Raw genomic sequence first — 27,821 nt, 5'->3', positions numbered from 1 at the left:
ATGAGGACCCTGGGGTCAAGGACACCCCCAGGATCTCATCCTCTTGATGTGCCTGCTGTTCCCTACTCCCAGGATTCCCGGGGTCTCCAAGACAACCCTGCTGTGCAAAGCTGTAATTGGCAGCGGACTGGGCCAGGCGGAGGCTGGGCGGGTGGCACAGAGGCGGGCGGGGGGCTTAATTGCAGGGCAATGGCTAGAAGTCTGGGCTTCAGTGCTACTGGGAGTGGAGTGGGACAGGTCTCTTAGCTCCACAGGCCCGACCAGGAATAGCCAAGTGGGGTTTGGTTGATTATTGGAAGCTCCTTCCTTGGAAACAGAGGCCTCGGGGCTTTGAACCCCAAGAAGGGTTCAACAGCAGGAGGAGGACACCTCAGAAGAGCTGGAGTAGGGGAGAGGACAGATTCCAAACTCCCCACCCCAACCTCAGAAACCCTGGTTCATCTTGTCCGAGACTCCTCCCTTGTTCTGACCATCCTCTGCTCCCCTTTCTGCCGCCCCCGTCACCCCCCTTCTCATGTCCCCAGGGCGCTCCCACCCTGGGGAAGAATGTGCCCTTCTGGCTCACCCTTGCCATGGTAACGGCACACCCCCACCCCCGCGCACCACAGCAGCGGGGCCTGGCCCTGCGGGCGGCGTGTAAAGGCAAGGGGGGGGGGGAGGACACACATCTCCCAGGCCCGCGGACACACCTCGGCTGCCCTGGTTGCCACGGCAACCGGGGGCGTTGCGGAGTGCGCAGTCTCGAAACAGCAAAGGATTCTCTCCGGTACCCCTTACTCTTCTAATTCGCTCTGGACAGGATCCAGAGAGGGATTCTGGGGTGCCCCAGGTTCTGTCCTCAAGCAACTCAAGCCTTTTCAGAAAGAAAAGGCAGTCTAAGGGCCCCAGAGAACCTAGCACCTGAACAGGGATCTCCCTGTCGCCAGCCTGTCCCCCTCCCCCAGCAGAACCCAAGGCGGGCGCTGACAGCAGGAAGCTGGGAAGGACCGGGAGGTACGCAGGCCCCACAGTGGAGCTGTGATTACAGGGACCTGTCCCTCCCGCCCCCGGCTCCCACTCTCATTAAGTCATTTTTTCCCCTGTTGGAAAGTCCCCGTGCCTTGAGCACAAGGGATGGGGCGACCGCAGGCAGCTGCCGGCAACCACATGAGAGGGGGGGTGGGAAGGGAGGAGGGGGGCTGCGATTGGAGCCTGGCCACTCTCCAGGGTGGAAGGCCCCCTACCGGAGGCGAGCTGGGGGAGCATTAATTCAGAGAAAGATAGAAGGACCTCCGGAATGATGGCCTTGACCTTGCTTCTCGCCCAGGAACTCTACAGCTGGCAAGCCTACCACTGAATGCCCTGCCCCTTTAAGCCCCCTGGCGGCTGGAAAGCCAGATGCCTGGGTCCTCATCCCATTCCAGCCGTTTCTCCCTGACCTCTAACCCCAGCACTGCGTCCATCAGTACATGGCCCCATTTGCTGTTAGTTCCTACCTCCCTCCTTTCCCGACATTAGACCTCAGTTCTGCCTTTGAAAAAAATAATCTAATGTCCCTCGGGTCGAAAGTGCACAGGAACCAGGGAGGTCTTTTCTTCCTTGGAAGGATCCCTGGTCACTTTCTGTTCCCATTCCAATTTTCATGGCGGGTGACTTCCGAGCTCTCCAGCCCACCTTCGCCCTAAACTTGCATTAAATTCATGATCCCATTGTTGTTTCCGACCAGTAGGTTGTTCCCGCTGTAGGCTCCAGCCAGTGTGCCTAAGCACAGCACCCACCCTCCCACCTGCATCATCTTTTCCTTCTTGTAAGGCCTCCCATAGACCACTCTGCTATTATGGGGCCCAGCCTTGTGGTCCAGATCAGGGAGGCTGTGTGGTGGTGGCTTAGGGAAACAATAACTTTGTCCCTTTCCCAACTTTACAGGTCACACTAGCATATATCAGACCACTGATTCTGACCACTGGAGTCCCATTGAGGCTCAGTGTCCAGTCCCCTGCCCCCACTCCACCCTAGGTAGCATATTCGGCAGTGTGCAATTTCCTCCTTATTCCCAAACTCCATCCTATAACTCACTTCCCCAAGCTCTGAAAGGCAGAGGAGGTCAAAGCTAATGCAGTAGTGAGTGCTGCTAGGGGCGGGGCTCTCCTTTTACCCTCCAATCCCCCAGCATACCTCTTCCTCCCTAGGATGGGAGGGAAGAAGGGGGGAACCCGGCCCCTAGAGTTCTCTCCAGGATGAACAAGAGGAAAGGAATGAGGCAGGTGTGTCTGTCTGTTCCTGCCTACCCCTCCTCCCTCCCCTCGGAGACTCTCACCCACCTGCCTGTGGGACTGTTTGGGGGGTGGGGTGGGGAGACAAACCCAAGTCTCTACTGAGGTGACAGAACTGGAGAGAGCCCTACACCTTGGGCTTGCCCAGGGGCTACTAAAATGCCACAGTCACCCAGCAGGGAGCTGAGAGCAAGTGGGTCCAGTCTTCCATCTGGAGAGCAAACAGAGATGTATGGTTTCAGAGTCACCCCCTCAAGGGATAGGAGCAAGGAAACGTTGGGTGGGGGTTGGGTCTCTGTGCAAACTGGCCTTTGGAACAAGACTCGGTCTGAGCTTGGTTTATCAAGATGGATGCCACTAGGCGATACATGGAGACATCTATTAAGTGAAGGAGCTGAGCAATAGGCCTGGATGAGGTAGATAAACCTGTGTAAATCAGATCCTGGGGGCTCTGTTCTAGAAAGTCATCAGGCTTGAACCACAGGGAATACAAGCGTCCTAGTAGAAACATAAGAACCTAAGATGGTGGGGGGGGGGGTGTTCACCTGCTAACTGACATCTTCAGCTGAGGCTCTGGGGGAATGAGGGGCTCAGGATGGCTTCCTATGCACCCCTAGCTTTCCTGCCTAGACTCCAGAGCCCAGCTCCAGACGGTGAGTCTGCCACCACCCTATTCCCAGCCGCACCTCCTGGCCCCACCTGCTCCCTGGGGCGCTGGCTGGGTTGAGCTGAGTCTTGCCCGGGATTGCTTCCCTCAGAGTGCCTCCTGTCTCTGCCATCGGTTGCTGCTGGGCACAGCCACTCGTCCTGGCTTGTGGCAAAGGGCTCAGGTACAAAGTGGGCGGTTAGAATTCTGGCACTGAGGACTCTGGATCTCTGGGTCCTTCTAGACATCCCTACTGCTGTCATCCAAGCTCAGGCCTCAGCTAGGTATTAGCCGTGGTCCCCATAACCATAACGTTCTTTCTGACTATCATCCTTTTGGCCAGACCCCCACTCGTGTGGGAACCAGAGCACAACTGGTGTCTGCTTAAGAGTCTCTGCAGATTCCTCTTTAATAAAACCCAGTTCTTATGGCTACCCCATCCTCTGGTCGCTCTGATCAGCCCTTGAGTTTTATACTCCAAACACAGAAGCTGCTCTGCTGATCCTTCAGCAAGTGTAGGTCTCTCTCCCCTCAGAGTTATGGGTCTGGAAAGCCCTTCCCCACCTCCCTATGGCTCTCTCTCACCCTGCAGGTCACAGCTTGTCTATCACAATTCAGAAGTCTTCCTGGCTGACAGTTTTAGCGGGAAGGGGGAAGGGCTCTATTTCCCACAAATCAAAGTATACAAGGGGTCCTGATTAATTTTCCCCATAACCCATAACATTGCCTGGAATAACCTTGTTTGTGTGTTTACTGGTTTATTGTCCATGTCCCTTAATCAGCCTGTAGACTCCGGAGCTTCTTTTTCCCCAGAGAGTGTCTCAAAGAGAGCGCAAAAATAAATATCTGTTAAGTGAAAGACAGGAGCAGAGGTCTGGAGCCCTTAGAGTCACTTCAGCCCGATGACGGCCATTTCTGCCTTTTAGTTTTCTTCCCCGGTGCCCATCAGCTTCAGTGCATTGCCTATCACTCCTGGGGAAGGGAAGAAGAGATGACAGGAGGTAGGCATGCCAGGCTGGGCTGCTTTGGTGACCTGTCCTAGGGTGTGGAACAGTCTCCACTATCACCCCCAGCTGTCTGAGCTAGGAACAGAAAGAGGGGAACCTACAGAGGTGAGCGGAGGAATGTCAATCAGATCTGGACTGTCTGGTGATTGTAGACCCTCGGGGCTGTAAGAGCCAACCACCTCTCTCAGGAGCCAAGGCTGCTGCTTGCTGCCTGGCTCAGATCCGCTAGCGGCAGAAGCCAGGCACCAAGAGGACAACCATTCTTGAGACCCAGAGGAGCTTGGGTCTGCTCACTTGCAGACGCTGACCCACTCGGTGATGCGGCATTCTTCGCAGACCACGAAGCAGCACCAGTGGAACCGGCAGTGGCAGCGCTCGCTGCGCGTCTGGCGCAGAATGTTGTGGCCGCGGCCACAGCACATGCTGCCGCAGCCATCGGGACCCGTGCTGCTCTTATTGCACAGGCGGCCCACAGTGCCTGCCGAGTCCAGGCGCGGCTCGCGCTCACAGAAGTCGGGAGATTTCTCAAAGTAGACCAGGTCGGAGTGGCTGGCCCTGCGGCGCAGCCCTGGAGTGCCCGGTGCTGGCGAGGGTGCTCCCGCGGGGCCGGGCTCCAGCTGGCCACCGTTGCGGTTGTGCGGCCGGATGAGCGTGGCGCGGTGGAAGCGGTTGCGCAGCAGCGCCCCTACTGTGCGGAACTCAGGCGTCACCTGCCAGCAGGTCTTGAGCTGGCAGCTGCCTGAGGTGCCGTGGCATTTGCACTTACGCCGCATGTTCTCCATCACCGCCTGCAGAGGGAGGCACGGAGAGAGATGAGGAAGGCATCCGGTGTTCCAGCCCTCCTCCGGCCACAGTGGCTGGAAATCGGCTCCCATTGTACAGAAGCAAACACCGAGGTCTGAAGCTGGGGCTCAGAACTTCTTCTGCAGCCCTCCCTTTTACCACTTCCTATCCGGCTAGGCCCCCGGGGGAATTCCCTCCTTCCAGCTCCTTTCTCCCTTGCAAGCCTTTCTAGCAACTAACTGCGTGGGGGCCCTTGGGCCTGGGGGCTCTTGCTTCCTGAGCCCTGAAGATCCCAAATCTTCGGGGAAACTCCCTCTCCTTTCCCTGGAGCGGGGAGGTGCCTTCTCCCCTACATCCCAACCCCAAAGACTTTGGCCTCCCTCCAGGCAGTGAGTGAGAAAGCCCACCACCACCATCCCCAGTTGTACCCAATGGGTCTTTGCAGGGAGTTGAAAAGGGGAAAGGACAGAAAGTCCTGTCCTATTATACCAACTGGAGCTTACTCTGTTCATACTGAGTGACAACAGGTGCCAAGGATTCCCCAAATGCAGACCAGAACCTAGACAGCCAAATTGTCACCCCTATGGGAGCAGATGAGTCCAAGGTCTCTAAGGGAAGCCTGCTTGCCACTCACCCAGTATTCAACTTGTTCTCCTCCCATAGAACCCCTTAGTGTTACCCTCACCAGGCACCCCCTCCCCAACTGGAATTTGTCCACTTTCTCCAACCACCCCCATCTACCCACCCCCATTTCAAAAGAAATGGAAAAACAAGGTTCTTAAGGAAGGCAAGGCTCTGGGGCCTCCAAACCTGGTTAAGAAGGTCATAAGTGAGAAAACTCACTGTGTTGGGTTTTAGGGGGCTGTACAGCCTGTATGTGTGGCCTGTGGTGTCAACACCACGTGGGAACCCCCCTACTCCATCACCCCACTCCAACTCCCCCCCCCACACACCAACAGCCCCAGAACATCTGCTTCCCACAGGCTGCAGCCATTAATTAACCAGTTTAACAAGGACAAGGAGGAGGCACTTTTGGTCTGGGCTGGGGTTGGTATCAGGAGCTTGGGAAAGGAGTCCTATGCACAGGACCTGACTGGGTGGGAGCTGGATAGGACCGGAGGCTAAACCCATGCTTCAATTCCCCCTCACTCTAAGTCAAGATGGGAATTGCTGAATCAGCTGCGGAGAACAAAGATGAGCTGGAGTGGACTAAGAGGCCAAAGGGGAAAGAGCATAGACGAGGAAGCCCAAGAACTGGGCTGAGCGGGCAGACAGGGGAGGATGAGAGGAGGAATGAGTGCCAACTGCCAGGAAAGTGCTGAAATACAGCTCCATTGGCTGGGGATGGAGCCTGCCTCTCTGCCAGTCATCCCAGTGCCTTGCTTTCCACATCTGAGCACATGGTTATTAGGCGTGTTGACATCATAGGTACGCATAAGTAGGCTGAGAGCTCAGGACAAATGCCTAAACAGTAAGGTTTGATAAATTCAACCAACTATAATCCCAGCACTCGGGAGGCAGAGGCAGGCGGATTTCTGAGTTCGAGGCCAGCCTGGTCTACAAAGTGAGCTCCAGGACAGCCAGGGCTACACAGAGAAACCCTGTCTCGAAAAACCAAAAATAAAAAAAATAAAAAAAAATAAAAATAAAAATAAAAAAAAATTCAACCAACTATTTCTTTCCTTCCTCTGTGTTTATGTGTCTGTGAATATATGTATTAGTAGTGGTGTTTCTTTTGCACTTTAAGGTAGTATGGGTGGTCCAGAAAAAGGAAAAAAGAAGGTAGGAAACTAGAATATTGGTCCTTAGTCTGCGGGAATGCCCTCCTAAGGTGCTCTCAGGCTCCTAGCCATGAAACTGAGAGCTGGGGTATGTGATGGATGATCTTGTTCAAAGTTCTGACTTCACAGGGAAGGAGGCTGTATTAACCCTGGTCCTGATTGACAGCCTACTCCTTTCTCTGCTGGTCATCAGAGAAAATAGAGAAGCAAGTTGTCCTGGAGTAGGATATGCCCTCTAAAAGCTGTTACAACCCCGCTCCCCAGGCCCACTGCAGTGTTCAGCTTAGCTGCCCACAGCGTTCTTGCAAGCTGAATTAGGAGAGGAGTGTGAGGTTACTGGGCTGGGGAAATAGAAGGGGGAGCTACCCAAGTGGATGCCGAGCCCCCCCCCTCCACCTCCGCAGTGGGGCGGGGGGCGTGGCCGTGACTCTCACCTGCCGGCCCACACGGTTGTTGTGGAGTCTCATTCGAGCATGGATGTCTCTGTGAGGCTCTCGGGAGTCCAGAAAGTCCTTAGAGAAGCGTTCTCCGAAGCCCACATCCGGACTGCAGCCACCCCACTCCCAGGAGTCCTGCAGACCTGGGCTGGCAGGAAGTATGGCCGGGTGTTCAGGGACCCCGTGGCTCAAGCCCTTTCCGCGCTGCAGCGCGTCCAGCTGCAAGCGGTGCAGCTTCCGACGGAAAGCTTCTTCGTCCCCACGTCTGGAGGCGTCGCAACCGCAAGCCTTCAGTTTACCCAGAGCGCACGCGTTGGACACTGCGTGCACCACCCCGGCAGCTGCTATGGCGTAGGCGAAAGCACTCTCTCGAAAACCTGTGGCAAGGGGTTGGAGAGATGGCTCAGCGGCTAAGAGCTAAGAGCACTGGCTGCTCTTCTAAAGTCGTGCTTTCAATTCCTGACACCCACATGGCAGCTAACACCTGTGCAGCTTGCAACTACCTGAACTTTAGTTTCCTCGGTATCTGACACCCTCACACAGACATACATGCGAGCAAAATAACAATGCACACAAAATAAAGAGAATAGATCATTAAGGAAAAAGAAAAGCTGTGGCGAGACACCAGAAAAACTTGGTCATTACAGTAGGTTAGGGATATAGTCCAGCAGATGGCTTACCAGCATGCTGTGAGATTGAGTCTGGGGCAGGAAGGGGGTGGGCAGAGGAGGGGGTGGAATTACACCCCCTTCCCTTTTTCATTAACACCTCTTCTGCAAGTTTGGAATTTGTATGTCTAGATCTCTCCAGGGCAGAAAGTGCCTGGCAAACACATTCTTTTTCAGATCAGGCACTTAATCTATTACCTTTCCAGGGTGATATCTGCGATTTTAAAATAGCCTGGAGAAAGAGAGTGAAGTTTAACCAAAAGAATGAATGACAAGTGATGAAATTCCAGACTGCAGGAGACTCCAGTGGGCAGGGAGATAAGACCAGACCATCTGCCCTTAATGTACCCTACTCCAGAAAATGGGCTGTTGTATGCTCACTTTAAACACAGCCTGGAACCCTCCCTCCCTGATGGTTTTTATCCTGGTTGACAGACAGGACGAGTGAGTACCCTCTCCTACCCCAGCCATCCTGTCTATGTCCTGTCTTAGTCTACTGGAAACACCTGAAGGGTGGTGCAAGTGAACCCAGTGTCCTAAGAGTCATCTGGCATGTCCGTAGGGCTGCAAACTGAGTGGGAAGGGAGAGTCTGCTTTTCATTAGAGGCTTAGAGGGCAAAAGAACTCTCTCTTTGATTGAGACACTCAAGGGCCCTGGGATGTGCTAGCCTGGCTCAGTGCCTGTTTATACTGCTCTCCTTTTGGGCACACCAGCCTGAGCCTTCTCCACGATGGCCCTGGACCTGTACCAGGATAGGCCTACTCAAATAGGTGGTCCAGCTCTCAGACCTGCAGGCTACCTCTTGCTAATCCTCCACTGAGAAAGGACTAGCTCAAAACAAGTCTCTAGACCCTGGAGAGGACAGACAATGAGGGAAGCCAGAAAGAACAGCTCCCATCCCCACCCCACCCCACCCCAACCCTACACACACACAAAAGGAAGAATCTACTTGTGCCATAGACCCTTGTGGCAGGAGAGTGATGACCTTGAAGAATATCAGAGATTCAGAGGAATTGGCAGGATCCTCCCACCCCAGCATCAAAGACTAGGAGGGCACGTTCTCAGAGGCCTTACAGGTTCTAGAGAGTTATCTATCTGGGCCTGGATAGAACCAAATCCCTAGCCCTTCCTACTCTAAGCTTCACCCAGCTGCATCACAAAGCGAAATCTCCTCTTCTTGCCCAAAGTATAATAATGATCCCATGGGCTCGCTAGCACTTAAGAACTGATTTTTGTTTTCATATTGCCAGGGTTTCAGATCTTGGCTCTTCTATTGGCCAGCTGTAAATAACTCTATGATCTTGGCCAAGAGAATTAATCTCTTTGTGCCTCAGTTTCCTTCTCTGCAAGCAAGTGTTATCATCATCTAGCCAGTTGTTATTTCAAGGATTGAAAGAGTTATTAAATGCAAAGCACTTGGAACATTGTCTTATTCATTATAAGCGCTACACAAACACTGCTTGTCATTGAGAAATTGTTCTTGCTGTCTGATCTCATTCAATTCTGCCACATTTTCTTTTTACATCATTTTTGTTTCATCCCGTTCAAAGGCAAAGGCTAGCAGCTCACGACCTATGTTTAAAACAAAACATTTGGATTAGCAGGAGCCTATGAAGCAGTTTCTCCCTCTTCATCTTCTAGTTCTAGCTCCTGACTTCCTGGTAACAGGAGCCTCGCTAGGACCAGCTGGGAGGGGATAAAGATTGATCTGTAGCCTTCAAAGAGGATGCTGGAACTTGGCACAGGCTTCAGGGGAGCAGAAACTGCTGTGAGCTGGTGGAGCCTAAGGCTAAAGGGTAGACCCAAAACTCCAGGACGTGCACCCTGCATTTATCCCTGCCTTTTATCTGTAGAGCTCTAAGCATGTCTCCTATTGCTACCAGCCATCAGCCTGTCTGCTTTAGGACACGTGGCAATACTCAGACCTCCAAAGACAGACAGACAGACAGACAGACAGACAGACACACACACACACACACACACACACACACACACACACACACTACAAACTGGAAAACCCCAAAGTCACAAGGGTTATGGAGCTGAGACCCCACCTGGTTCTTCCAACCCTGGACCAGCAACTTTCTGCTGAGGGATATGGGCTCCAATAGAATTCTCCTGCTGAGGAAGAGACCCAGATATCCCAACTTCCAGTTCCTATGACTCTGTACATCCTTGGCATCAAGTTTAAAGCAGTATTGGGGGCAACTACATCTTCAAGGTTTTGTCATGGTTAAGGCAGGCATGGAAGAATCAGGAAAAACATAACTCACAACCTTGGAGAACTCTATACCCCACGAAGCTCAAGATACCTTCCCTACACCACTCCATGTTTCTGACAGCTGTCACAGGTGCTGCATGTACAGGTGACCAAGACATACGTGGTCACTCTCTGCTCTGAGCATCCATGCTCAGAGAAGCCCCACCCGCCCACTGGGTCTGCCTCAGCTCCCATTCAGGGCCCCAGTTTCGGTCTTGGCCCCAACTGTCTGGGGCAGATGCAGGCACAGTGCCATCTGGCCAGCTGGAGGGGGAGAAGGGTGGGGCCATGGCCAGCTGGGCTGCCCAGAGCAGGGGGGGGGGGCTTGTTAAGATGCACAATTAGCCGCCCTGCCTTTGATCTGGGACAGAGACTGCCAGCATCTAAGTGGAGTCAGCTGCTACTATAGGCCACAGCCAGCCAGCAGCCAGGAAGGGGGCGGGGGAGTAAGCTTGGAAGACGGGAGGATGAAGGGGAGATGATTTAGGGGCCAGTGGGAACCAGGACTGGCCAGAGCAGCTTAAGCTCTGCCCATTCAAGTCAAAGAAGGAGGGGTAAAGAATAGAGGTCTGGTTGCCATTCACTCCTTACAAATAATCTATGCATGCTCCTAAGCTTGGGAGAGCAAGAGAGAGGACAGGAGAGAGAGAGAGACAGAGAGACAGAGAGAGAGACAGAGAGACAGAGAGAGACACAGAGAGAGACAGAGAGAGAGACAGAGAGAGACAGAGAGACAGAGAAACAGAGAGTTGTGTGTATGTGGGAAACACTTAGCCAAGATACAGAGTTTGTTCACACAAACCTAGGTATGTGGGCTTCACTTCTTGGAGTATTTGCAGCACATATGCATTGCTCCAGGTCACCTCTAGAAACATGGTGACATTCCTATTGGCCTTGTAGTTTGGAAGGCAGGATAGGAGTGGATTGGGCAGAAGCTTTAACAGCAAGTGAACTGCATGGAGTCCTGGCTCCAACCTTTCTTCACTTCATTTATAAAGATACTAATAGGACCTAGAAAGTGAGGACCATTTAAGGACCCCGAAACATGATACCATGTCTTAGTAAAATGCCCAACAAACTTACTTAATGCTTAATACAGTTTGCTAATTTATTGAGACACCATCAGACTACAAAGGCTTTAGATGATAGACTGAAATAGGATTATCTGTGCCTCAGTTTCCCAGTCTAAATCCCCAACCCCTGGATGCCTGCTCTTAAAACCCCTGTCTCAAACTAGACTACAACCAAGTCTCTAAAACAATGGGAAGAAAGAGCAGGACATTGTAGGTGGCTCCCTAGCTGCTGTAGAGGTCAGGGAGCCTGGCTTGCCGCAGGACCACAGGCCCCTTCTTTCCACCCATTCCAATGTGGCTGGGCCTTTAGGGCCAGCAGCACCTAACAGTGGCAGCTCCCTGGTCAAGCTTTGTGAATGGAATACACCCTCCCTCTCTGTCTTGTCTCTCAGATCTCTCATTCCTGCCAAACCAGGACTTAAGCCCATCCCCCTGGACCTCCTTCCTCAAATCTCCTTGTCCAGCCTCCTAAGGGACAGGTGGAGGGAGTTCTCTGTTCATCTCCTGTCTGGTCTGGGTTCATAGTACAAGATGCTGAGGGTATCAGGGCCCTTGACACCAGCTCATTGTTGGCTTCGGGGGATGGGCAAAGAGGATAGCATCATTTTAGGGCCCTCTCACAACTTTTCCTCCCTGACTCTGTCAAGCCTCTTGGAGACTCCTGCCTGTGCCTGTCCTCCACAGTTCCCTCTGGTCCACAGCACCTCTCTCTGGCCTGGTTATATTCCTGGGTTTGTCCCCTTCAGTACCCTTTACCCTCCTTTCTTCCTCAGACCCATCTGTCCAGTTCAACCTATCTTTGGGAAGTTTTCAGGAGGATAGTGTTGGAGTAACATTGGTGCCATAGAAAAGCCTAAGGAGCCCACATTCACCCTCAACAGTCCCTGAAATTAATAATGGCAGAATGGATTAAAAAAAAAAAACAAACAAACAAAAAAAAAAAAAACCTCCTTCTTAGCCTGGATCAGAGGGGTCAGCTCCTGATAGTAGTATACTGGTGTGTGTGTGTGTGTGTGTGTGTGTGTGTGTGTAGAGCCAGGTCAATAGGCTCCACAATGATCTGGATGAGATAAAGGAAGGATCCAGATAGCCAGGGGGCTAGTCTCCACCAAGAGATGGCTGGTGGGATTCAAATTAAGTTGATCCTGGAGAAGAGGACCAAAATGAACTAGGAAATGAGCCAGGAGGATGGACCTAGCTAGAGATGAAGACAGGCTCAGTGGTAGCTTAAGGAAAACGGGGTTGGGAGAATAGCAATTGTCTTTCCAAAAGCCCAGAGCCTTCCCCACTGAGGAAGGAGAGGTAGAAATGAGGTGTTGCAACGGATGGAGGGGGGAGCAGAAGTCACTGAGGTAGGGCAGGGTTCCTAGGCCTAGGGAAGGAACCCGCCCCCCCCGCCCCCCCCCCCCCGCTGGCTGAGTCCAGGAGCCTCAGTCCCGCCTCCCTCTCAGTACTGGGTTCCACCCCGCCCTGGCTAGCCCTGGCAAGTCTCCCCCTCCACCCCTAACCTCTCTCCCCACCGTCCCCCCAGCTCACCTCAGGCTTATTAAACTGCAGGTGAACCCATAGCACCTGGCCCTGTGCCAAACCCGCGTGGCTCCACCGCTTCAAACTTGCCCCTAACCTTCAAAGACCCCAGGTCTTTCACCAGGTAGCAGCGGCCTGATTGGGGACCCCATCAGGATGCCTGGATTCATGATAGAGAGATCAGCAGGATTCGTGGTGGGGGTACTGGAGGGGGGGACTAAGGAGAGGACTGAAGAGTTAGCACTGGCTCGGCTTTCTGGCTGTGGCAAATGGCCCGCTGGAGCCCCTCAGTGTGCAGAAGCTGAAGCAGAAGTCCAGGAAGAAATGCATCTGTGGGGAGCGTAGGTGACCTAGCAACCCGAGGGTGGCGAGGGTGGTTTGGAGGCGGTGAGCACTGGCCTGGTCCAGCCGGAGCCTGGAAGATGCTGAGGCCTGTCTGCCACTGGGTGTCAGGGAGCAGAGCAGCGCGGCTGGTAAGGGGTGAGTGGTGGGGGTGGGTGATGTCCTGCAGAGGGAATTGATCCCCTGAGGACAAGGGATCGCTTTCGGTATCCCCCCCCCCCCAGCTGACAAGAGGGGGTGATATCACTGTGCGGGGCGGGAGGGACGCTAGAGCGGGGACAAGAAGGGAGGAGGTGCTCTCAGAGAGCGGCACGGAGCAGTCTGCCGCGGCCCGCAGGGATTAGTTCGCGGCTGCATGCCGCCACACGCGTCGGGCTGGGCTCGGCCGGGTAGAAACAGCGCCCGAGGCGCGCGGGGGAGGCAGGAGGGAGCGCGCAGGGGCGGGGCAGCGGCCTGGGATTGAGCAGAGGGGGGTGTGGGGGAGACTGAGGTGGCCCCTGACTTGGGGGCCCTAGGGGTTCAAGCACGGGTCTTACTGAAAGGGGAAGAAAACCTGACTACGTTCTTTCTGAAGTTTGGGTACATTAAAGCCTGGCTCCCCGCAGGAGCCGAGAAGCTATGCCTATGCCCCTTGTTCTCTACCAACTAGAATCTCTCTGACCCTAAGGAGCCTGGGCTACCAAGTCCCCACGCTGTCCTGACGAGCAGATGAGAGAAGAAACTGATACCCATCTTGCCCCCACCCCCACCTGCCTCAAGGCCTCAGCTAGGTGAGTCGGAGTTGAGGCAAAGGACAAAACTACCTGCCACACACAGCTTGGCCATTCTAGGGACTATCGAGGAGGGCCTGGGTCATCAGGTTGGGGAGGGAGGACAAGGTGCCTCTGAGCACTGGAGGAAAACAGGGCCTGATGAGGCTGTTAGGCCTGCAGGCACACACCCAGTATCTGATTCAGAAGGGGCTTGGGGGGCAGTGAGAAAAACTCTGCCTCTGCCAGAGTCCAGGCCATTCGCCTGCCTTTCTTGCCCCCAGACTGGCAGGAGGAGGCTTTCCTACTTGCCTCGAGTGACAGTGACTGGAAGGTCTCACACACAGACACCCGTTCTCTACACTCCCCCCCCCCCCACACACACACCCCAGGCTCTCCAACATTAAGGTCGCTTTCTAAGTAAAAGATAAATTGAGGAAGAGGAGAAGGGGTCTTAACACTCTAGTTCTCAGGCATGGAACCTGTCACCCTCACTTAGAGGTGCTTCTGGCCAATGATTCTGACCCCACTCGGGATACTTTTCTGAGACCAGAAAGCAACATGGCTGGCAGATGCAGGAGTCTTAGAGATACCATCCTGAGAGTTCATGGGGGATAGCTAGCAAGTTTGGGATGGGGGTGGGGGGAAGGACAGGGGCAGCTACCTCGGCTGAAGATGGGGCTCTCGTAGGGGACTTTGTTCCGAGTCTCCAGGCTGGAGCAGTTCCAGCGCTGGTCCCGGAACTGATGCTGGCACTCATGGATGGCGATCTGGATGCCCTGGATAGCAGAGGCGGCCACGTCAGGGTGACGCACACACACCTCCATCTGCCGCCGGCTCAGGCCGGGCAATGTCAGGCACACTGTGTTGGCGTTGAGCACGGGCTCTGGGGGTAGGCGGAGGCCCAGGATGTCGTTGGGTGCTGACCTGCAGGCATATGGGGTGGAGTGGATAAGCATTTTGTGGGAGTCTGTGAGGGCCTGTTTAATAACACACATTCTGTCCCACAGGCCGTAATCACTCTTCCCCCAACCCTGGTTCTTACAGTTGGGCCAAGAATCTATGCCTCTCCCCATCCATTCCAATACAACCCACCCAGCTGCACACCCACGGAGGTAAATGTATGTACTCAGTATTTTAGAAGTTCCTCCCCAGACACAGATGCCTCAAAGGGCGCCCAGGAGCCTGCTCCAAAGCTATGTTTCAGCAACTGGCATTTCTTCAGGCATACTCCTGCACACATAATGGTGGGAGCAGAGACCCAGAGCACTTAGCACTTACACACTTCCTCAGACAGTTATAAATACACACACTCAGGCACATTCACACACATGCTTGCTCTAACATATCTTGGCCCATAGGCTCTCATAGGCACACATGTATTTATTCAAACTGCTGGTTACCTAGCCCAGCTTACACCAGACACAGACACACACAAACACACACAGACACACACAGACACAGACACAGACACACACACACACACACACACACAGACAGACACACACACACACAGACACACAGACACACACACACACACACACACACACACACACACACACACACACACACACACGGCCTTTTAGAGGCAGTCTCTCGCTTGACCCCACCTGAGATGCGGAAACCCCCTCCAACCCCTCTGATCTTGCTCCCATCCGGGGTTATCTGCAAGGTGGAATGAGGTAGTTTCAACTTATTCTTGGAATAGGGGTGCATTGCCCTAAGGGGGGGAGAAACCTTAATTGACACTTATTCCCCCAATACCCATCTCCCGACCTAGCTGCTATAACTCACCTGGGCACTTCCCTATCTCCCTGGATTGCCCATATCCTGTCACCAGTCCAACCTCTTCCTTGGAGGTAGCTCACTATCTTTGATTGGACACCAGCACTTTTCTGTGACCCTTTCTCCCGTTCATTCCAGGGTCCCTTCCCCAGCAAGAGCACCGGAGCGGGCCTGGGGGGTCCTAGCTCTCCAAGAGGGCGGAGCATGAGGTGAGAGCTCACCTGGGCACAGCGGCAGCCAGCAGCAGTAGGAAGAACAGGAGCGCCCAGAACTCAGGCCGCGGCTGGGGCCCTTGTGGGAGCCGCAGCCAGGGGCGAGGGTGGGCGCTGCCCATGGCGCGCGGGCCGTGACAGGCCAGGAGTGGGGGGCTCACAGCCCAGTGGGACTGGCGAACCAGGGTCGCCGGCGCATGATCGGCAGGGGTGGGGCGGCTGCGACACACAGCTCCTACTCAGGTCACAGCTCCCGCAGCAGACGGCGCCCGCCTCCCCGCTCCATGGGGCAGCGCCCCCGGGCACCGCCCTCGGGGGGGTGGATGGGGAGCGGGCGAACCGGGCACCTCCTGGCACAGGGGTCCAGGGAATTTCCCAAGGGCCCCTTGCGACAACTCCTGGTGCCTCTAGAGGGTAAGGGGGAGGGGGCCTCTAGAGGGTAAGGAGGTGCAGCGGGCTGGGGACTGGAGGCCGAAGTTCTGGGGCGCAACCCCCCACCCCAGCGCCGCGCTGCGAGCCTGCGCTTCCGAGGGTGTGCGAGGCGGGCGCGGTGGGGGCGGTACTGTCTGGCCCAGCCCCACCGCCTGAAGAGTGAGTGACTGTCCTGGCTCGGGAGTTCTGTACCCCCCCCCCCCCATGTAGTGTCTAAGGGTTCTACCCCAAGTGACGTCACCACAGGAGGTGGCATGCTCCCGTCCCCGAGGCCACTGAGTCCGCTTTGGACTGGCGCGCCGTGTTTGCTGGAGAGGGGGGAGGGGAACGCATGCAGAGGGTGAAGGAAGGAGAGGTACTGGCATCTTGGCTATTGGCACCATGTACTGTGAGATGTTGGGCACTGGTCTGTGTGTTAACCCGAGTTGTGTGTGCTTCACTGAAGCTGAGACACAGCTGCAGGGGAGTGTCCCAACCCACCCCAGCACACACCTGCGGGTCTGGAGGGGAGAGGCCAGCCCCTCCGTTTTGCCTACTCTGCTTCAGGAGGGACTTCCCCCAGTTTGCCAAGAGAGACAGACAGGTGTGTGTGGAGGTCCCAGAAGGGGATTTGGCAGCCTCCGGCTTCCTCCCTGCTTTGCAAGGTGACCTTCCACAGGTGCTTTGAGAGGCAGCTTCTGTCCCTTCATGAAATAAGTAATGGAGCCCACCTCAGTGGGCTACCAAAAGCAAAAGGGTCAGGTAGCTAGTAAATGACTTTTGTGACCTAGGTGCCTTGAGGGTGGCTCTAGCTGGGAGCAGGGATTAGAGACCATTCTAGTACAGAAGTTTGAAGTCAGAACATTTTACTCACTGCCCCCCTTTTACTTCCCAAGAAAACACAGAGGCCTAGAGAGGCTCATGGCTTACATAAGATCTAACAGCAAATTAGCCAGAGAGCTAACCTGGATTAGTTGTCCTGACCCTCTCCACACCAGCTGTGTCCCCTACACTGAAAACAGCGTGCTATTGCCCAGGGGTGCTTTGAGACATGACCTGATCTGGTACTGGTCTTACATGGGCTGTCTGATTGGTCCTCTAGGGTCCCTTCTTTTCTTCTCTCACCCTCCTGGTTGAACTCTAGACCCCTGCTCAATGTAGAGAGTGTCTGGGACCAGAGAAAGGGTCTGAGAATCAGAGGCTCTGCCTTCTGGTTCTGGTTCTAATCTGGGTCCTGACAGTGAGTCTGACTCCTGCTGTGTCCTAGGCATTATCCTCTGTGAAATGGGCACGGGTCTACTATTATACAAACCCACGGACCTCATGTCCCACAGCTCCCTCTATCTGAAGAGAGCCCCTTTTGGCTTAAGAACAGAATTGCCATAGCCTATGGGCTCCAAGACAAAAGGAGCCCATTCCAGGAATTGACCCTCCTTGGAGAATTGGAGGGGAGGTGCTTTTCTTGCCCCCAGATTGTCAGGTGGTGGGGGTGGCCTGAAGGGCTGCAGGCTGATGACACACTCTCCCTCCTTCCCCCATCTCTGCCGGCAGCCATAGAAGGCAGCTGTCAGGAATTAAGAGCTTGGGGCTGCTGGGGGTTGGGGTGGGACAATGAGGGAGCAGTCTAGCTGGATAGCAGGAAAACAGCCAGGGGCAGGAAGCAGCCTGTGTCAGCAGAGCCTTGTTTGACCCTAGCCACCCTCTGTCCTCCTAACTCTCCCCATCGTGGTGGTGCCCACAGGAACAGGGACCACTTGACACTACAGTGGGGTCACGTGGGAGGGAGGCACAAGCCTGGGATATGCAGCATCTGCAGGCTGGTGAACCAAATTCTGATTGTCTGAAACCAAGGCCCAGAATAGATTGGAAATAGACCCCCTCCCAACCTAGGCAAGGAAGCCATACTTGAAGTACAGACATCCCTGTCCACATCTAGTGCCCAATCACCTTAGTGTTGTCTGCCCTCGAAGCAGCATATGTATCTGCTGGGGTAGGCTGTTGTGGGGAGACCGACTCTAGAGTCCAAGGCACTGGATCAGGGCTTGGCATTCACATCCATCTCCCAAATGTTTAGGGGACACTACCTTTGCTGATGACCTGACAGAGCATCTGTTTGTTTCTCCTTTTGGCCTCCTTCTGGGGAAGGAGAGTAAGGGTCTCTGCTATAGGACCTGTAGGATCCACACCATTCATGAAACACACAAGTGCAGGGGAGAAAGAAAGAGTCCCCCACCTTTGAAAGCTCTTGAAGGTAAATATTGATGCCTATAGCCTATGCACCCGTCCTGGGTCTGGGCCAAGAGCATGAGACCTAGCAATGCCCAAATGTGTGAGTGGCCAATTTTGGCCTATGTGTAGATGAAACCTAAAGACAAGTATCTGGGACCCTAACCTGAATGACCCATAGCATAGCCTAGCCTCTACCAGCACCAGCAGCCTGCAGTCTCTACCTCAGACCTGCCCTGGGCCCTGGCCCTCAGCCCAGCCCCAGCCCCAGCCCCCGCAGCAGCCTGCCAGAGACCACAATTACAGGGGCCACTGGGGGTGGGGGTGGGAAGCTAGCAGGATGAAAGGCAGCTGGAGAATGGTTCCAGCTGTGGCAGCTATGGGGGAGGTCTCCTGGAAGGGAGGGCGGGGGGGTGGGAGACACGGGGTGAGAACAGGTGGGACCCTCACAGCTCCAGCCTAGCCCAGTCCAGTCCTGCTCTGTCTTGATGCTCAGCTGGAAAAGAAGTTGGTCTTGGTGAAGAAAAAGGGGAGATGCTCTAGATGGACAAGGGACCCTCCTCTCTGGTGTCCCTTCCTCAGCAAGGTAAGGAGAAATAGCTCACTGCTTCCGTGTCCCCAGATCCCTAAGGCGTGGCTATCAAAGGTAAAGGGAGATGAGCTGGGAGCACGTGGCCTCAGACTCATCCTAGGTGCTCCACTCAGCCTCCTAATCCATCTATCTGCCTGTGTTCTGCCTTTTCCTGATGCAAACACACACACACATCTGGGGTGCCTCTGTCTTCTTCCCCTTTGCTCAAGTTCCACATGTCCCTCGCCCCTCAGCCAGCAGGGGACCTTGCCTGTGCCTGGGGCTGAGCATCTGGGAAGCTAGAGAAGGGGAAGCCAGTGGGCCCTGATGAGCACCGTCTCTTCATTCTTAGACAGCAGTGCAGGGGCACAGAGCCATCTCCATGCTTAAAGAGGAACAGGCTCGTGACCTCCAGCCATGCCTCCTGTTCAGGATTATCACACCTCAAGTTAGGGAGTACCCAGACTTGGTAGCAAAAGGTGGATCACTGCTGTGTGACTAGCAATTTAAAGGCCGATGGCGAGTGGGCATGATGGCACACACCTTTAATCACTGTACCAGGGAAGCAGAGGCAGGCGGATCTCTGAGTTTGAGAACTACAGAACTAGTTCCAGTACATTCAGGGCCACACAGAGAAACCCTCTCTCTAACACACCTCCTGCCAAGACTGTAGCCAGCAGTGTACTATCACCGAATGAGGCAAACGGGTTTGCTGCTTAGCTGACTTGCTCAAGGCTTAAAAATCAAAACAAAACTACATTTTACCTTCCTTTTGAACTGCCTGGAGTGATGTCGGTTTTTATCATTTGCCCTGGTCTCTGCTTTTCTGGCTTCGCAAAGGATTCAACATCATCTCGCCTCAGAACACCCTTCCAGGATCATCCCAGTCCTATGTCTGGACAGCCTAGAGGTCTCAGACAGCCTGAACCCTATCGGCTTGACCCAAGCTGTCCGTGGGTCTCTAGGCTTCCCCTTAGTCCTACCACTGGGGCTTCCTGCTCTTGAATTCCCCAGACATCCTGCAGCTCTCTAATAGAGAAGTTGGATCCTGGACGCCCTCTGGTGGTCTATTTGAGAAGTACACGAGATTGATAAACGCGCTGGGCTGGTCAGGCCCTGTTGTTAGCTCCTGGGTGACTTGCACAGCCAGCTCTATCTAGGCTTAGGGTCTGCACTGGGGACAGGGAAGGAAGGGGAAGGGAGGGGAAGGAAGGGAGGAGAGGAGAGAAGAGGCAGAGCAGCACCCCAACACTGGGGAATACAGACTTGTGACTATAAACCCCACCCACCCCCAGAGCTGCCTTTTCTAATCTCTCTCTTGAAATGTTAGAGTCTGCTTCAGTTAGGAGGCTCTGAGTTCAAATTCTTTATTGAGGGTACCCTGAAGCTCAGGCATCTGATGGAAGAGAGCCAGGAGAGACAGGAAGGAAACCACAAGAAAGCCTCTTCCATCTTCCCAGCCTGACATCCCATGCCTACCATGATGCTTGGGGGCCCAGCCCAAATAGATGATCCAGTGGTTAGAGGGGCACCATCAGAGTAGATGAATAGACTAGAAGCCGCCACTTGTCTGTCCTGAGGTTCCCTTCCTCGATTCTATTTGATGAACTCTGTATCCCCATTCTCTGTGGTGTTAGGAGTTTGCCAATCTGTCATAGCAGCATGTCTTACTGGGCAGGATTACTGGTTCAGGGATGAACAAATGAGCAGACTGAATTCATCCATATCTTTCTTGGGACTACAATTGAGGAGGCTTTAAAAAGTACATTTATCTTTTTATGTGCCTGCTTGTTTTGCCTGGATGTATGCTTGAGCACCATGTGTATGTTTGGTGCCTACAGAGCCAAAACATGATGCCGGATCCTCTGGAGCTGGAGTCAAGAATGGCTGTGAGTCACCACATGGATACTGGGAGTTGAACCTGGGTCCTCTGGAAGAGCAACAGTGCCCTTAACCATTGAGCAATTTCTCCAGCCCCATAACACCCCTCCTTTCTTTAAAAGAAAAAAAAAATCAGTCCTAAGCACATAGACACAAAGCTGTTACATAGAGAAAATGTACGAGGGGAGAGAAGAGGATGGTAGACAAACAGTGACCTGAAATGTCAGTCACAGACATAGGGGGATAAGGACTAAGGAACAAGAAGATGGACAGAGGGGGTGGAGGAGAGACATCTATCATTATCAGAGAGAGATAATGATATCACTTAAGTCTGTGTATTCAACTCAGCTGTGGCTGAATTCAGACTAAATTCTGTACTTCCTTTTAGCCAGTCTGAAAGCTAAACATCTTCATTTGCAGTCTGAGCTACCCAGTACAACAGCTCTCTATCTCCCTCACAGTAACCGATCTTCGTGAAACATAAAATTGGCATAATTTATGTGTCAAATGCCATGCTAAGTGTTTTTCATATCTCAAGAAAAATAAATCCTCCAAACATTTCTCCAAAGGTGTGGGGTGGGTCAAGATGGCTGCAAATCCTTTGCCACTCCTCCCACTGCTAGACAGTCTACTTCCCCTCTGTAAATGTTGCCTGACTCTGTAACCTGCTCCAGCCAAGAGATAGTGACAGTGATACTATGTAGCTTCCATGGCTGGACTCTCAGAAGGCAAAGAAACCTGCCCGAGGCTTGACATACTCTCTTTTCTTGAAGTCCTTTCTGCCTTCAGGCCATCATGCTGGGAGAAAGCCCAACACAGCCGCAGGGAGAAGAGATTTTGGAGAAGTACTGAGTCCTTAGGCATGGGAACAAAACCTTAAGAACCCCCTAGGCCTGCACATCTTCTAGCAGGATGACCCAGCCACTCTGCACATACGATTCCCTATGGACAGAACCACCGAGATGAGTTCTGATGCATAGCTGTCCAAAAGACAGTACTGAGTAGTTACTTTGAGGTTGTTGCTATAGCTACAGAGCAATGTTTCTAACAGAAATAGATCGAACCCCCACAGGTAGAGAAACAAGCCACACTGTCCTCGTCCTCTATGACCCCAGCTTCAAACCCAATTATCTGAACCAAAAGCTGGTATCTTTTCCTGCTTAGCTGGAGGGGAAGACTCATCCCCCAAATGCAACATTTGCACTGGAGGAATATTCCACAGTTGGGCTGTGTACCCTATGCTCTTGGGTTGGAGATGTGGGCATAAACCCAGCTCTGGAGAACCCAGAACTACGCAATCATCTTCCTGAGGGTAACCAGGTTAAAATAAAACAAACAAACAAACAAACAAACAAAGAAACAAACAAAAACCAGTGTGGACACCAAACAAGACCCTGGACAGACTTGTTTCCTCTGAGTGTGATTAAAAACACTATGTTGGGCAGTCTACATAGTGTGCCTGTGTATACAAATAGGGGCCAGAAGACAAACTAGATGTTGTCTTTTGAAGTTACTATAAATTTACTTACTTATTTATTCATATAAATGTGTATATATTACGTATATGTATATATATATATATATATATATATATATATATATATATATATATATATCAAGAGTCTGTTTTCTCCCTCTATTGTGTTGGGTTTGGGGGATCAAATTCAGACCACAGGGTTTAAGGGCAGTATCACCTTTATCTATTGAGTCATATGAAGCCCTCTCCCCCTTTTGAGACAGTCTTTCACTCCTGGGAAATCACCAAATTGCCTAGGCTAGCTAGCCAATCAGCCCCAGTGATGTCCCTGTCTCCCTCTCAGAAACAGAACTGACGGGTGGTTAGTTTTGATGGTAACAAAAGCAGGGGTTCCTCACAAGTAGTTTCGTTGCATTTTACAGTTCATGACGAGCTTTTAATCTCATGACCGTTAATTTCATCAGGAGTCACAGAAAGACAGAATGCCATAAAAGTTCACACAGACGCCTGACAACTAAGCCCACTACTAGAAGCTTCTGGCCTCTTTGTGTTCCTTTAACATGGGACCACAAGTTCTCGAGAGCCAAGAAAGAACAGAAGGTGTGCTAAAGGTTTCCAGGAGCCCTCCCTCACCCTCTTTTCTGCCTTTCCATAAGTCCTCCCTCACTCCGTCATGCCTTGGTAACAGGTGGAATGATAGACTCAGACTGAAATGCTAACTCTACCAGGACCAACTTTCTTCCATATCCTGGCCCTCTAGGACTACCTCCTCTCAAACTGTGGATTTAAATGTCTTTATTGATACTAAACTCACCCATCCATCCCAGTAATTCTGAGGAATATTATTTCCAGAGGGCAGAGTCTGGCTTTTTTATTTCCATCTGGGGGGCCAAGGGGAGTGATCTCCTGCAGGAACTAGCAAAGGGCCTTTCAGGGGAATGTTCCCCCGGGCTTTCGTGGGCTGGTGTAAACCCCAAGTTCCTGGCTGGCCCCTGTAATTTCCCAAGGCCTGGATAGGTACTTTTCCTAGGGAGCTGCTGGACTCAGACAGCGCCCCCTGCTGGAATCTAATAGTCCTGTAGATGGCCCAGAGGTGGCTGCCAGCAGTTCCGAGGCAGGCGACGGGTCAGAGGCACAGGCTGAGTTCCTTGCGCACCCGGCAGCGGTGGCATTGCACCACGCAGCACCAGTGGAAGCGGCACAGACAGTTCTCCTCGAGCTGTACGCTCTCCTGGCGGTGCCCGCGACCGCAGCACAACAGGTCGCAGCCGCTGAGGTCCGGGGCACTGCTGTTGCAGGCGCGTCCGCGCGTGCCCGGCGAACCCGTGCGCCGGTTAGGGGCGCAGAAGTCGGGTGAATCGGCTGCGTAGAGGAGATCCGCTCGTCCGGGAGGCTTGAGTGTGCGGACCGCAGGCAGCAGAGCTTTGCCGTCGTTGGTGCCCATGACGCGCGAGGCGCCGTGGAAGCGCTCCAGCAGCCGTGCGCCCACCTCGCGGAACGGAGGCAGCTTCTGCCAGCAGGTGCGCAGAGCGCAGGAACCCGAAAGCCCATGGCACTTACACTCGGTGCGCGTGTGACTCCGCACCGCCTGCGGGAGCAGAAGGGCGGGGCAATGGGCGGGGCGGAGAGCGGCGGGGAACAGACAAAACGCAAAGGAAGCCGGGGAGGGGAGGGGGTCGAGCAAGCAAGCGAAGAAGGAAGGAAAGAAAGAGAGAAGGAAGGAGAGAGGACAGGCAAATACAAGTTTAGAAAGAGGAAATCAAGAAAAGAACCACTCAGAAAGGAGGAAAAATGACAAGGATGGAGGAGTGAGAGAGGGAACAGTAGATAGAGCAGAGATCGCAGGGTCGGAAGCCAGGGAGCGGGAGGGAATAGAATGGACGCAGTGGTGAGATTCTCCATTCTCCCTGGAGTGCGAAGAAGTGGCAGCTGTCGCGGCCTAACCCTCCTGCCAACCCGGCCTCCTCATTCCAGCCCCTGGCGGCCCAGCCAGAGCTGAGCAGACACAGCCAGCCCCCCACCCCACCCCTGGGCGTCTGTCTCTGTCACCCCTCCCCAATCCTCTCTACAGGTATGTGGGCCTGTCCGGACATTCCTCTCCCGGCCCCCTCCTCCCCGTTTGCCTGATTCTTAGGTTGAACCCTAAAGGACACAGAAAGTGTGAAGTGCTATTCCTTAACTACTCTAGAACTGAGATGTGGGATATAGGAGAGTCCACTTGACTGCACTATGGAGAACAGACTCTCATAGTCTTCTTTGCTTGCTGGACTGAGGCTGGACCTGAGTTATCCTCGCTTCTACTGACTTCTCACTGGACTCCTGGTCCTTCAGGTCCTTTCCAAGTCAGTTCTCCTAGAGCTGGCTCTAACCTCCACTTTTTCTAGTACCTCTACCACCAGACTACAGACCGTTCCATAGCATCTATTCTTAATTCCATCCCTAGGCCCTGTCTCAGTACACTGCTTCTGTCCTGACATCCACCTCTCTACCAGCCCCAAGGGTTACCCCACTGTAATGGGATGCCCACCCCACCTTGGGTCTCTATTGGCCCTCAGCACCATTCTAGAAATGTCCTTTGGCCACTCTGCTCACTGTTCCTCTCAGCTGCAGGTCAAGCTCCCAGTCCTCCACTGGACATCTCACATGCCACGTATATCTGTGTGCCCGCCCCAGCCTTCCCAAATTGCCCCTGTCTTGCTCACCGCGCGACACACGCTGACACACTCTGACATTCACACCTTTACTTGTGCCCACGCTACCACGCTCACACTCTCTTGCACATCCACACTTCCACACGCATGCATAACGCCTGCTTCTTCTGCCCATACGCACCAGCCTGCCCGCCTCGTTGTTGTGCAGTTGCACCAATGCACGGATATCTCCACGGCCCCGCTTGTGCTGCGCATCCATAAAGAGTCTTGACTTCTCATCCCCGAAGTCCACATCGTCTCCGCAGCCTCCCCACTCCCAGGCTGCGCTAGCATCTGGAGAGCCAGTTGGTCCTGGAGGTCCAGGAGTGCCCAGAAGGCCGGAGGGCCTAGGCGGTGCCCGCCCGCGGGGTGCCTGACAACCACACTGTAGGAGCTCTCCCATGGAACAGGCTTGAGTGACCGCGTGGCTGGCACCAGCTGCGGTGATTGCAAACACGAAAGCTGTCTCTCGGATGTCTGCGGAGGGAGAAGGGAGTGGAAGCCAGTGACTGCCCGGTACCATAGGTGGGAACTGGGATCCCCCCTCCAGGTCTGTGCTGGACCACCTGGGAGACAGACTCCAGGCAGGTGTGGAGGGGCAAAGTGGGTAGGGTGCCTAGGGGCAAATCAGGAGATGGAGTTCAAACAACCTCCCCCAAACTCCTTCCCTCGCAAGGAGAAAGCACCTCCCTCTGGGGCCTCTCCCACACTAACCCTGCTGCAGGACGCGCCCAAAGGCCTTGCTGTGGCTGGAGCAGTTCCAGCGTCGGAAACGGAACTGGAACTGACATTCTCGAACCCCCAGTCTTGCGCCTCGGGCAAGCTCTGCCACTACTTCCGGCTCCGCCTGGCACAGCTCGGCCTGTCTTCCTGCCAGCCGCCTGGCCTTCCTGCAGATGCTGGTAGGATCCATGACCAAGGGGCTGCCCACGGCCCTGGGAAGCAGAACTTCAGGTCAGAAGTGCACCTCCCCAAACACAAAAGATGCAAGGCGCGCGGGTGGGGTGAAGAAGAGGTAGCCCCACTCGGCCCATGCTGCAGGAGTCTTTCCCTACTCCCAACTGAGACTGATGGCGTCCCTCTGGTCCTCTTTCCATTCCATGTCTGTGTCCCCTCTTTACTAAGGTCTAGACTGAAAATTGCATTATGTCAAGAATCCAGTCTTATCCTTCTCTGCACATCTTAATTAATAAACTCTTACAGGAACATCACTCAAGGTGAAGGCAGCTGGTGCAAGGGAGGCCAAGGTTAAAATTCAACAAGCCTAGCCCGAAAGGGAGACAAGGAAGAAATTAGCAGAAGTTCAAGAAAGCTGAAAAAAAAAGCACATTTCATAAAAGAGAATATTCTAAAGGAAAGTAGACAGTATCAAGGAAGGATTTGGCCTTGGTGGGCTGCAACCTACAGTAAAAAGCAATGGCCATCTAAGGGACAAAAGAGCAGTGAGGTGTTAGAATGTCTAGGGAACACAGCCCTTCAAAGAAGCCACGCCCCTCAAAGCCACACCCCTCTTAGTTCAACCATTTCTGTAAACTGAGAAAATTTATCTTAGACGGCTGAGGTGGGCTCTTTTCTCCTGCGACCCCTGTTTCCCTGGGCTAGCCAGCTGGAAGAAGGATCTGGGATCTTAGTTCCTCAGTACTGTTGGCAAATAGGTGGTGCTGACCCTGCTTTCCAGGGTAGCTGGCTTTCCCAGAGAGAGATGGCGCCAAGCCAAGCCCTGTGTGCTGGGGTGACATAACCAAAAGGGGAATGGAAGGGGGGTGATGTTTGGTTTGGTGAGTAAAGACCCGAGGGAAAGTTCTGCACACTGTCAGCAGCCTTTCTCCCCTGCCCACTTTCATTCCACCTGAGGAGAGAGCTGCCACTTGGTTTCCATAGGTTGTCAGCCAGGAATTCACACCTGGGGGGAACCGCCTGAATCAGATGGCTCCTATTTGAACATAGCTGAGAGCTCAGGCTGGAAGGGATGTGTGGGCAGAGGTAGGGAGGTTAATCTGAGACCATTCAAACCCCTTCTGAGGAGAGCAGAGAAAGACAGAGGGAGGCGGGGAGGCACACAGGGAGGCAGTGGGGTATACTATGTGGAGGAAAATGTTGGCAAAGGAGTGTGAAAGGTCAGGGTGGCCTACTTTTCAGTTTTGCTTCCTCGCATATCCGCCCCACTGTCCCCATTTACTCCACAAGTACAGGCTGCCCAGGCATGTCCTGAGATGCAATGGTCTTAAATAGCAGCAAGAGGAATTTAGGTCTTAAGGTAAAACTCTCAACACTGAAGATGGTGTGTTCAAGGAGGTATTTGCAGAAAGATATGGAAGCCTGGGGGGTGGTTGTTGTTGTTGTTGTTGTTTTAAACAGATCTCTCTCTTTACACACACACACACACACACACAGACACACACAGACAAGATGGGGGGTTAAGTTGCCGTTATCCCTACTTAAGTAGTTCAGGGATCAAGTGTCCTTTCTCAGCAGAACTGTACGGCAGAGGTTCCTTTGTACTGAGCCTGGGCTCTGCCCAACACTAGCCCTAACCCTCTCTCAGCCCCAGAGAAGGGACTGATGGAGTAATGGACAGTGAGCCCAGGCCAGGCCCAAACTGCCCAGTGGCCCAGTGGCCCAGTGGCCCAGTGGCCCAGGAACTGCTCGGTCTCTCTCTGTTCATCCACCTCCCTGTCTATCCCACTCCCAACTGACAGAGACACTGCTTCTTTTCCATTCTGCGTGGTGTCTCCACATTACTAGAATCTAAACTGAAAACTGCACTGCAGAAAGAACTTAGACTTCTCTGTCTATGTACAACTTCATTAATAAATCTGTCACTTAGCCACCTCATTTAAAAAGGATTTGGATTTGAGTGGCTTCCGGCGTGGTTGTTCAGGGAAGGTAGATAATGTTGAGCTCCCTCATTGTGGAAATCTTCTTCTTCTTCTTCTTCTTCTTCTTCTTCTTCTTCTTCTTCTTCTTCTTCTTCTTCTTCTTCTTCTTCTTCTTCTTCTTCTTCTCCTCCTCCTCCTCCTCCTCCTCCTCCTCCTTCTTCTT

General features: G+C 53.4%; 2 protein-coding genes and 1 long non-coding RNA gene across 8 annotated transcripts in view; 1 reads left to right on the top strand and 2 right to left on the bottom strand.

The window, feature by feature from the left end:
* Positions 1-3,639: 3,639 nt before the first annotated feature.
* Wnt10a (wingless-type MMTV integration site family, member 10A) lies at positions 3,640-15,797 on the bottom strand. The gene is made up of 4 exons (NM_009518.2): positions 15,533-15,797; positions 14,191-14,453; positions 6,904-7,283; positions 3,640-4,693 (listed from the first exon to the last, which is right to left on the bottom strand). Exons 1-4 carry the CDS (start codon positions 15,643-15,645, stop codon positions 4,196-4,198), a joined length of 1,254 nt encoding a protein of 417 aa, NP_033544.1. The 5' UTR covers positions 15,646-15,797; the 3' UTR covers positions 3,640-4,195.
* Positions 12,737-21,365, top strand: Gm32099. Of its 3 annotated transcripts, none has more exons than XR_373528.3 (5): positions 12,737-12,908; positions 13,445-13,547; positions 14,537-14,641; positions 15,450-15,520; positions 20,573-21,365. It is a non-coding gene; the product is annotated as a predicted gene, 32099 (long non-coding RNA). The 3 variants fall into 3 exon arrangements; XR_373530.3 differs by having other exon boundaries at positions 12,737-12,915; positions 13,427-13,547; XR_865547.2 differs by lacking the exon at positions 14,537-14,641.
* A 1,128-nt stretch (positions 21,366-22,493) lies between these two features.
* Positions 22,494-27,821, bottom strand: part of Wnt6 (wingless-type MMTV integration site family, member 6) — a 30,981-nt gene continuing 25,653 nt past the window's right edge. For 3 of the 4 annotated variants that reach the window (XM_006495887.3, XM_006495888.3, XM_006495889.2), the window contains exons 3-5: positions 25,494-25,714; positions 24,922-25,256; positions 22,494-23,677 (exon numbers count right to left, since the gene is read on the bottom strand). In XM_006495887.3, coding sequence (XP_006495950.1) covers positions 23,216-23,677; positions 24,922-25,256; positions 25,494-25,714 — 1,018 coding nt within the window. In that variant the 3' untranslated portion in view covers positions 22,494-23,215. The remainder of the gene's footprint in view (positions 23,678-24,921; positions 25,257-25,493; positions 25,715-27,821) is intronic. The other variant, NM_009526.3, reaches the window with a different exon arrangement.

Source organism: Mus musculus, chromosome 1, assembly GCF_000001635.26.
Source record: "Mus musculus strain C57BL/6J chromosome 1, GRCm38.p6 C57BL/6J".
NCBI classification, from domain to species: Eukaryota; Metazoa; Chordata; class Mammalia; order Rodentia; family Muridae; genus Mus; species Mus musculus.
This window is presented reverse-complemented; position numbering and strand designations above follow the sequence as displayed.

Coding starts and splice junctions, on each gene's coding strand:
- Wnt10a (NM_009518.2), bottom strand. CDS start 15,645: ATGGGCAGCGCCCACCCTCGCCCCTGGCTGCGGCTCCCACAAGGGCCC. Junction 14,454..15,532: donor CTGGCTGCCGCTGTGCCCAG/GTGAGCTCTCAC, acceptor ATATGCCTGCAG/GTCAGCACCCAACGACATCC. Junction 4,694..6,903: donor ACAACCGTGTGGGCCGGCAG/GTGAGAGTCACG, acceptor CTCCCTCTGCAG/GCGGTGATGGAGAACATGCG.